The 10,511-nt window shown below is 50.2% G+C and overlaps 1 protein-coding gene across 1 annotated transcript in view; it reads left to right on the top strand.

The window, feature by feature from the left end:
* The window catches only part of UROC1 (urocanate hydratase 1), a 36,565-nt gene extending 29,680 nt beyond the window's left edge, over positions 1-6,885 (top strand). The window contains exons 19-20 of the mRNA XM_005866940.2: positions 4,928-5,027; positions 6,224-6,885. Coding sequence (XP_005867002.2) covers positions 4,928-5,027; positions 6,224-6,364 — 241 coding nt within the window. The 3' untranslated portion in view covers positions 6,365-6,885. The remainder of the gene's footprint in view (positions 1-4,927; positions 5,028-6,223) is intronic.
* Positions 6,886-10,511: the final 3,626 nt, after the last annotated feature.

The following is a 10,511-nucleotide window of genomic DNA, read 5'->3' as shown; positions in this document are numbered from 1 at the left end:
TGGCTTGGCTGAAATTTCCAGCTGCAGCTCAGTCAGGTGGCTCTAGTTAATGGAGAATTTAACCGGAATGCATGTCCTTTTTGATACAAAGGCTGGAGAAAAAAGGGACGAGAAGAGTGCCTGGTAACGGATACCTGGCCGGTTGTCGCTGGATTTAATGAGAGGGTTCTCCTGGTGAAGAGCGACTTTGAAGGGGAGTAACTTGCCCAAGGCCACAGAGTTGGTGGGAGAGCTGGAATCTGGACCCATATCTGTTGCCTCCCAGATCCACCAATTCATCGTTGCCAATGGGACAACAGAGGGCAAGAAGGGACAGAGCAAAGCAGCTGAGAGTCAACAACACGAGGGCCTCTGAGCAGGGGACAGCAGGGCCAGAATTCAGGCAGGACACTGCTTGCTCTAACCCACTGCACTAGGGCTCTCAGGACAGCGGATGTAAATTCCCACGGTGCTCCCAACCCCTGGGCTGCCCCCAGCTCTGCATTCTGGCTGTTCTTGAGGGCTCTTTTGAGAACACCTCCAATTCATGTTGGAATTCATTAGACTCACTCATACGTAAGTACATAATTTAATGCATCAGATACTCCTGCAAAGCTTGCTGCAAATATCGGCAGGAAAAAAATCTGTCTCATGACCATTCCTATTCCAAGAGGAAACCACATCCAACTCCAGCTTTGTTTTATGTTGTTGTATGGAAATCCATGTTTCTAAGTTATAAACTTACCCGGCTATCACTGGATTTGCTTTTAGTTTTGTTTTTGCATTTTATGTTTCCTGATGAGCAGTATCAGCTGTGTGTTGTTTTCTGCTTTCTCTGTTGCTTCTGTCTCCTCGGAGCCCCTCCTTCTGATTGTTCACTTAGTGTCTGTCCTTGTGGTGTCTGTCCAGCTGTCCTTGATATCTGTCTGCTTTCTCTGTTGCTTCTGTCTCCTCGGAGCCCCTCCTGATTGTTCACTTAGTGTCTGTCCTTGTGTCTGTCCAGCTGTCCTTGATATCTGTCTATTTTTATTTTTAAATATATTTTTTTATTGGTTTCAGAGAGGAAAGGAGAGGGAGAGAGAGATAGAAACATCAATGATGAGAGAGAATCATTGATTGTCTGCCTCCTGCATGTCCTTACTGGGGATTGAGCCCACAAACCGGACATATACCCTGACCAGGAATCAAACCATGACCTCCTGGTTCATAGGTTGATGCTCAACCACTGAGCCACGCTGGCTGGACTGTCTGCTTGTTTAGAGAGGGCTAGTTGGTTCTCCTGCCCTTGAAGGAAAGTCTCGGTCAGTTCTGGGAGCTGGGTGGTAGGGACAGGGCCTCACTAGGGTGTTGAGACTTGTCCTGCATCTTTGTGTTTCATGTTCGCTCTCTCACCTTCTGATGTGCCTCTGTCCTTACACCCAGAACCAGTCCCTGGGCCTATGTCTTTGAGGAATAAATTGATGTATTTGATCAACCATCTTTATCCAGATACTGACATGTTTCCCTCTTAACGGGCAACTCAAACTTGAACGTGCACAGGATTCCCTGGGGAGCTTGTTAAAATGGAGATTCTGACTAGGCAGGTCTGGAGGGGCTGGGATTCAGCGTTTCTAACCAGCTCTGGTGATGCTGCTTCTGCTGCCCGCGGACCACTCTGAGTAGCCAGGGCATCAAGGGCTCCGGCCATCTGTGCACAGAGACCTCCTTCGCCCCGCCTAGCCCCAGTGCAGCAGGGAGCATCTTTGTGTGTACAATTTTGTTGCTTAATTAACATCATGGATTCTGAAGTCAATTTGATTGCACAAGTTAAGCTGTTGAGCTTTGTTTCTCATTGACAAAATGGTCATAATAATGGCAACTGCTTTGTAGCTACTGGTGAAGATTAAATGAGTTAATAATAGCTAAGGCTTATACAGAGCATAACATGTGTAAGGTCTTTTAAGAAATGTGTGCTGTCCCTAGCCGGTTTGGCTCAGTGGATAGAGCGTGGGCCTGCGGACTGAAGGGACCCAGAGTTCAATTCCAGTCAAGGGCACATGCCCGGGTTGCAGGCTTAATCCCCAGTAGGGGGCATGCAGGAGGCAGCCAATCAATGGTTCTCTCTCATCATTGATGTTTCTATCTCTTTCTCCCTTCCATTCCTCTCTGAAATCAATAAAAATATATTTTAAAAAAAAGAAATGTGTGCAAGCCCATCTAATTGCTACAACAGACCCATCGAAGACATAAATACTACCCAGCAGAGATAAATAACTTTGAGTTGGGTTGAGCTGGGTTGGCAGGAGGCCTAGCTCAAATGCTTGTGCCAACCCACCACCAATCTCTTGTAAAGGTGCCAGAACAGGGTCTGACACATGGCATGCCTCCTATAAATGTTAACCTCTGTCACGAGATGCTAGTTGTAATCTCAGGTTCAAAAAAGGTGGGCATTTTAAACTTAAATGATAGCTGCCAACAAATTTCCTGATATAAAAATTCTTGTTTGCATAACCTCCTCAACACTAAATGTGATCACTCACTGGATGTTAACATGGGGTTTACCAGCCTGGTAGGCAAGAAGTAACAAATTCTTATTTTGAATTGGATTACTCCGAGGTTTTTGCTTTCGAGTTGTGCGCTTTTTCTTATTGATTTGCAGGCATTCTTCATCTATTCTAGATACAAGATGGATGTGTTGGGTTTGTGTCAATAGTCTTTGAACTTGGTTTAAAGCATCTGTGCTGGTTGGGTTCTCCAGGAGGCAGGGGCTGAGTTCGGGTTGGGAGTGTACAAAAGGGTTATTGGGGAAGCCCACCTGGGAAAGGACGAGTTAGGAAAGGTGAATATGAGGCAGAGTGATTGGTCAGGGAGCCCTCAGTTCCCATGCAGGCCTGACAGTCTTGCTGCTAGCAGGGAGCTCTAGAGCCCAGGTAGCTGTTAAAGGAGCCGCTTCGGGCAGAAACGGGCAGGCCCCATGCCATGGTATTGCTCAGTCTCTGCCTCAAGCAGGACCTAAGGAGTTATTGTTGGGGTTTGAGAAGAAACCACCCTCCCCACAGCTGGGCGTTTTGGCATGGGTACCCGGGCAGATCCCCTCTCCTCACAGGGGCTTTTCTATTCCGGCTCTGTTTTTTTAAAATGTTGCTTTAAAACACCTATCCCTCTCTTGACTTAAGAACAAAACATTGTCCTAAATTTTATTTATTCGTCTTACAATTTTAAACATTTTGTTTTTCTTGATGTGTGATGTTAGGTTCTACTTTTATGTTTTTCTCAAAGGGCTAGTTGTCCCCAAATGCTGCACTGACAGCAATGCTGCCTTTAGCACCCCATTTTCCTGGGCTCAGCGTGCTCAGGGCTCCTCCTTGGGCGAGGTTTGTGGAGGACACCTAGAGCTGAGCAACTTTGGTCTCTGACCGTCTGGGCTTATGGATCCAAAAATGAAAGACGTAGTTCTAATCTCAAAAAGACCTCTTTGGTTGAAGGGCACACGGGAGTCCTCACTTAGTGACTTTTGCTGCCATCTGCTTTCTTCTCTGATAACCAGCATCAGCCAGCCCATACCTGGCCAGCCCCATGCCTGTGAACAGGCTCCCAGCTGCAAGACATGCACGGGGCTGGCATCAACACCAGGCTGAGGGCCAGGCAGGGGCAGCTTTTGTGCCCAGAGTGGGAGCACTGGTGGCTCCTGGGGCAGAGGGCTCCTCCCCTTCTTGGTGGGAACTGATTGAAATGATCAGTAGGGTCCCAGCTGGGCAGAGAAGCAGATAAGGCCTGACAGTCCTGAAGGATCTGAGACTAGAGAAACTAGAGGCACCTTCCGGGCGTGGGAAGGAGAAAGAGCAAACTCATTGGCACTGGGTACTGAAAGGCCATATGTTGTGGTCCCAGGTGTCCGTGTTTGGCAGAAGAGCCCTGGAAGGTACTGACATGATCCAGGGCATTTCCAGCGAGTAACTGGAGGGGACACGTGAAGTATAGGGATTCGAGCTGAGTGGGAACTTCGGCTGGGCGCAGCAGCCATTGATAATGACATCGAGGGTGAGGACGGAAGTCCAGGGGTGCCAGGAAGGAGAGGGCCCTCATGGCTGATGGAGAAAAACCACAGGGCAAATATGCGGACAGTAGAATAGCATTAACATACTCAAGTAGACTCCAATGACATCTATTAAGAAACAAATGAACACAAGAACATATCACACCTGTGAGAGAAGGTGGTCAGAACAGAATTCAGAGAAATGTGTTAATTAGGAAATAAGAAATGCTAAAAATAAAGGAACTCAGCTTTCAAATCAAGTAATCAGGACCCCAAAATACACCTAAGCAGTGGTTCTCAACCTTCTGGCCCTTTAAATACAGTTCCTCATGTTGTGACCCAACCATAAAATTATTTTTGTTGCTACTTCTTAACTGTAATGTTGCTACTGTTATGAATCGTAATGTAAATATCTGATATGCATGATGGTCTTAGGCGACCCCTGTGAAAGGGTCGTTCGACCACCAAAGGGGTCGCGACCCACAGGTTGAGAACCGCTGACCTAAAGGAAGTAGAAAGAGATAAAGACAAGGAGCATAAAGAGGAAATCAGGAAGAATGACAATTGAGTTGAGCGATGCAAGAGACCCCCGAGGAAGCGCCCTGTACAGGAAGCACTCTGAGACGCACAGGAGAAGGGGGTCATGTCTCACTCGGGAGGTCAGGCTTCAAGCACGATGTGGCACACGAGTGGGTCCTGGAGGTGGGCTCAGGGCCCCTGGGGGAAAGCACAGAGGCAGGAGTGGACAGCACGGCACTGTGAGGCTCCTGCATCTGTAGGCTGTCAAGAGGGCACAGACTTTGGCCCCAGGGGCTGACCGCAACACATCCTCAAACAGGGCTTCCAGAACATCCCAAACTCCCATGCATTTCTGCCTGCTCTGTGAGGGTCAGGACCCAGAGGTGACCTGGAAACTCTTTTGTCTCTTGCCAGGGGTGAGGTGATGAATGGTGGGTTTGGCCTCGTGCTAGATGGGACCCAGGAGGCTGAGCAGAGGGCCAAGATGATGCTCGGTTGGGACGTCTCCAATGGAGTAAGTCACCCCTGGTCTCTCCCCTGCCTTCTCTCTCCATCGGTGCTTTTGCCCCTTCCAGCTGCAGACCTGAGACTGAGTTCTGTCCCTTTTATCCCAGAAATGGCTATCCCTGGCCCTTCGTGTCTCTCCTCATCAGCTACCGCATCTCTTCTGGGCTGTTTCCAGAGGCTTCTTTGTATCTCCCGGCCTCTGGCCTTACCCTCCAGTCCAGCCTCTGTCCACACAGGGGGCCCCTGGCATCTGACCCTGCCTGCCCAGTGAGAGCACCCTCTCCCGCCCTGCTGGTAGGAGAGGCCTCCTTTTAAAGCCTTATCTTTCCACCATCTCTGAGGTGGGTCAGAGAGTACAGGACCTTCACTAGAACAGCCTCTGGCTCTGCGGATCAGCTTTGCTGTGATCCAGGATGTGTGTGTGTGTGTGTGTGTGTGTGTGTGTGTGTGTGTGGGGTGGGGGCTCCTTCCTCTCTTGGACCACATCACAGGCAGTCGGGAAGGGGGAACAAAGGGGAAGTCAAGTGGTGAGGAAGGGTATGTGCAGTCATGAGTGAAATGGGGAGCACAAGAGCCCAGAGAGTTTGACATTGGGTGGCCCGGAGCGCAAATGTGAGAGTGGGGGTGAAGGGGTGTTTGGAGGCCCAACTCCCTGGGAGCCCCCAGCAGAGGAGAGTCTTCATCCTGAAGGCAGTGAAGCAGTGAGAGGATGAGTGGGGGAGGTGTGGGAGGACCAGTGGGCGGGGCTTGGCAAGAATGGCTGCAGGGAGGCGAGGAGGGGGTGGAGTGAGGTGCCATGACAGTCATCCAGGGAGCCCTGATGATGGAGATGGGAGAAGAAAGTGGATGGAGAGAGATTTTAAGGCTGATCCAAGGTGGGTGTCCATCTGTGAGGCCAGAGAGGAGGGGTGCTGAGGATGACTCCTGGGTGCCTGGCCTGTGCCCCTACATGGAGTGGCGGGGGTGGGGGAGGGGGGAGGCTGGGCAGAATGCTAGCTGGTTTCAGATCAGAGAGGTAGGTAAGTAGTAATCGGGCCAAGAGAGGAGGAGGTCTGAGCCTCGGGTGGGGCCGGGACAGACTGACCCCACAGATAGTACAGAGCGTCCACCAGGGGGTTTGAGCCCAGCCGCAGGGTATCCAGAATGCCTTGTTGGGAGCCCGGTCATGTTGGCATCAGCACAGCCCTCCACACCCATTGACAGGTGGCCCGCCGCTGTTGGTCCGGGAACCAGAAGGCCTATGAGATCATCTGCGAGACGATGCGGGAGAACAAGGGCTTGGTGGTGACACTGCCACACCAGGTGGCAGACGAGCACATGCTCCAGCAGGCCTTGCGGCCATGAGCACCAAGAGCCTGCCATGGTCCCCTCATCCCCCTTGGCCCCTGTCCTCATCCTCACAGCCAAACCACATCTTTCGCTGCACACCTCCCTCTCCTGGGTCAGCAGGTCCACACCCATGCCCTCATGGGGCCTCACAGCTCCCTAGAGAGTGGGCTGTTGCTGTCCCCATTCCACAGATGAGCCAGCTGAGGCCCACAGAGGTGGGGCCATTTCTCCAAGACCATGTCGCTCCCCTGAGAACCTGGGAGGGCAGTGAAAGTCTTGTTTGGGGCTATAGGAGCTTTGGAGGTAGGCGTGTCATGAATACTGGCTGAGCTGGGCATCAACTAAGTCCCTTCTCAGCCTCCTGTCATTCCTTTTCCTACCAAGGGGCGGGCTTTCCTATGGGCAGGTTTTTAATCAGTCACGGTCTCTTGCCCACCTTCCAGCCATCCATGCAGCTCTCTTCCCATCTGCTAGCCCAGTGGTCGGCAAACTCATTAGTCAACAGAGCCAAATATCAACAGTACAACGATTGAAATTTCTTTTGAGAGCCAAATTTTTTAAACTTAAACTATATAGGTAGGTACATTGTTATTAATTAGGGTACTCCTAAGGCTTAGGAAGAGCCACATTCAGGGGGCCAAAGAGCCGCATGTGGCTCGCGAGCCGCAGTTTGCCGACCACGGTGCCTATTCATTTGTCTGTGCAGGTACTTTCTGTACCTCCATGCCCCAGCTTTGGGCACAAAGGAACATTCACCAGGCCCTGGGCTTGAAGGGGTCCAGGGAGGAAGGTAGGAAAATAAAGGATTGCCTAGAGAGCTGTGCACCGTGGTGTGGGCGGGGTGGACGCAGGGTGGTGGGATGGGGGCCGGCAGAGCTCTGCCCTAAAGATTAGTGATACTTTGTTGGGAGAAAAAGGAGAGAGCCGGGGTACTACCCATGGCCGATCACTTATGACAGAAGTCTGCTCAGGAGGCCTGTTTGGGACCAGATGCCCTGTAGGAGCAGTGTGGGATCTGAGGCTGGCTTCACCCGCCCCTGCCAGGCCCCAGAGCCCAGCCTCAATGAAGATGACTCAGGCAGAGGGGATCATGTGACCGTGCTTCTTCAGGCCTTCATTTTGAAGCAGGTGCTTTTTTTTTCTTTAAAGGGGTGGTGGTTCTGCTTTATTCTTTCCCCAATTACACAAAGAAGCAAAGTGGAGAGATGAGCTCCCTGTTCCTCGTCTTCCATCCTTCCTGCTCCACAGACTGGTAATCGGGACTTGTTCAATTTCCTGTAAACATCCAGGGCAGCGGTTCTCAACCTGTGGGTCACGACCCCTTTGGCGGTCGAACGACCCTTTCACAGGGGTCGCCTAAGACCATCCTGCATATCAGATATTTACATTACGATTCATAACAGTAGCAACATTACAGTTATGAAGTAGCAACAAAAATAATTTTATGGTTGGGTCACAACATGAGGAACTGCATTTAAAGGGCCAGAAGGTGGAGAACCACTGATCCAGGGCCATGCAGGGAATCAGGGAGACACTGCCCCAGAGCAGGCCCCCTTGGTGGCACCGCGCTTGCTGGCTCTGCACTAGGAGACCCCTGTGACCTTGCTATGCTAAGCAGAGCAGCTTTGACCACAGACCTTATTCTCATTAGTTTCTGGCCTCAGCTTAGCCCCCTGTAGGGCCCATTACAGACTTAAAAATGGCTCATCCTAAACCAAGAATTAAGAAAGAGATTGGAGGATGGGTTTCCAAAGAGCCACAGAAAACTTTTCACCCCTCCCCTTCCATGTCTGCAGAGAGGGAGCCAGTCTGGCTGGATTCTGAGTTTTCAGTTTTACAGAATCCCAATGTTGTCTGGGCAGCAATATACCCAGTGAAAATAGTTGATTTTCCAGTCTTTCTTGCAACTGGGAGTGAGTGACCTCTGGCCTCGTTCTGGCCCATGAAATGAGGTAGAAGGATGCCGGGTAGGACTTCTGGGAAAGCTGTTTTTTCTAATAGAAATGTAGAGATGCGGCTGGATTGCTTTTTGCCTTTGCCCCTTCCTCCTGCTAGAACCTCAGGTGTGATGCTGACGTACAGCAACCATTCTGTGACCATGAGGTTCACAGAGGCATAGGCAGGGTGCACGTGGGAAGGCACAGGAACCTGTGCTCTTGGCAGCACATGGGGCTGCTATTCCAGCATGGGCCTGCCCCTCTCCAGACTCCTTGGTCCTCGGCTGTTAAAGTCATCCCAGCAGGGCTTTGGTTCCACACAGCAAGCACAGCATCTAAACCAGCACAGCGTCTGTCAACAAGTCTCCTTGGCAAGCCCCCTGTCTCATACAGCTGCCTGAGCATTCCCTGTCCCTAGGGAAACATGGAGAAGATATGTTTGATTTTGAGACCAGGCCCTTCTTTTCCCACCCAGCACCTTCTCTTATTAAGGACAGGCAGGGCTCGATGGCCAGCTTTGGGCCAAGTTCAAAGATGGCTTCTACCCACATGCAAAGGCCTCAGAACCCCTCTTGGCTCCATCCCAAGCCATGCCAGGGAGCAGGCTACTTCGCTGGGCATAAGCCCATCAGCCTGAGGCCAGCTGCCAGCAGGGAGAAGGGACTACTGACGTCCAGAATTCGGCCACCCTGGGACTCAGTGGGGGTTTAGGGGAACTGACCACCATCTCAGTAACCATGGAGTGGGTAGAACAGCATGGATGTCCCATGTGTCCAGTTCAGTCTTATTTTTAAGAAAGTAGTGACAAGAAAAAAACTCGGAGTCCTAAATTAAATTATAGTTGGTATAGAGACAAGGGTAATTAACCAGCTAATAGCTGTGGGCCAACTAACAAAAGACTGCTTGTATCGCTGAATGTTGCTGGAGCTTTGAATCAACTTCCAGGTGGCTGTTTAAAAAGAAACAGCTGACCATCGGATGCCACTGCATCCTGCTTATGCAGGAACTTTCTAGACTGTTGCCCACAATCAAAAGTAGTAAATCTTTTTTCCTTATGAACTGTGCACCTCTCCTAGAACTGTCCCTGCTTCACCTTTTCCTGCCCACCCTCTTGTCTATAGCCAATGTAAATTTCTTTCAAAACAACTTACTTCCGTAAAAGAGCCCAGGCAGCTACAGGATAGTAGACATGTTCGTCTTCCCCATCTAGCCCTGCTGCTGGCGGTTTAAACTGCATACCCAGGACGTGGTAGTCCTTTTTCTGGCTAGCATATGGCTCAATAAACCCTTTCTTTCACAAAAGCTTTCAGCAGTGAAGGTTTTTCTTTAATAGCAGAAACGTGTAGTCCACTTAGAAATGTTTCTATCATGCCTTGGCCGGTGCTCAGTGGTTGGAGCGTTGGCCTGGGAACCAAAGGGTTGCGGGTTTGATTCCTAGTCAAGGGTAGGATCCTGGGTTGCAGGTTTGATCCAGGTGTGTGCCCTAGGCAACCAATAGATGTTTCTCTCTCACATAGATGTTTTTCTCTCTCCCCCTCCCTCCCTGCCTTCCACTCTCTCTAGAGGACTCCATTTTGTCAACAAAAATATCTTCAGGTGTGGATTAACAAAAGCAAAAAAAAAAAAACCCACACACACACACACACACACAAACACAAAATAGAAACAAGTTTGCTATAATGGGTGTAGGCTTTAGTTGCCTTGAAAATTCTCTCCCTGGGCAGTCTCTGCTTCCTGTGAACCTGGAGCTCCTGGGAACCAGATGCTTTACTTGCTGGCCCGCCCTGGCCAGTTGAGGAGGTCTTGGCTGAGCGGTATGCTCTCTTGCCCTTGGCCTTCCAGAATAGATGCCTATGCTGGGGGCTGGGGACTGGACTTGACTTGCAGTTGCATTTTGTTTGGCCTGCCCTTTAAAAAATATATGTATTTTTTACATTATCACCAATTTTTACAAATTGGGAGATTTCACTTAAAACTTTAGATTTTGCATTTACTTGAACAAATGAATAGATCAGGCGACACTGTACCCTCACTGTCTCAGTGACAGCAATCAGCTGGGGGCCCCATGGGGCTGGCCTGTTTTTTCCAATTTGCTACAGTCCCTACTATTTCCTACTGCACTCTAATAGCCAGGCCAAGTGCGCTTGCTGTTCTTGGGCATGAGCAGCTGATTTCTTACACACCTGCATGGTTTCTATTGGGACTTGAATCTATGTTTGTATTAG

This window comes from Myotis brandtii, unplaced genomic scaffold (assembly GCF_000412655.1).
Source record: "Myotis brandtii unplaced genomic scaffold, ASM41265v1 scaffold240, whole genome shotgun sequence".
NCBI classification, from domain to species: Eukaryota; Metazoa; Chordata; class Mammalia; order Chiroptera; family Vespertilionidae; genus Myotis; species Myotis brandtii.
This window is presented reverse-complemented; position numbering and strand designations above follow the sequence as displayed.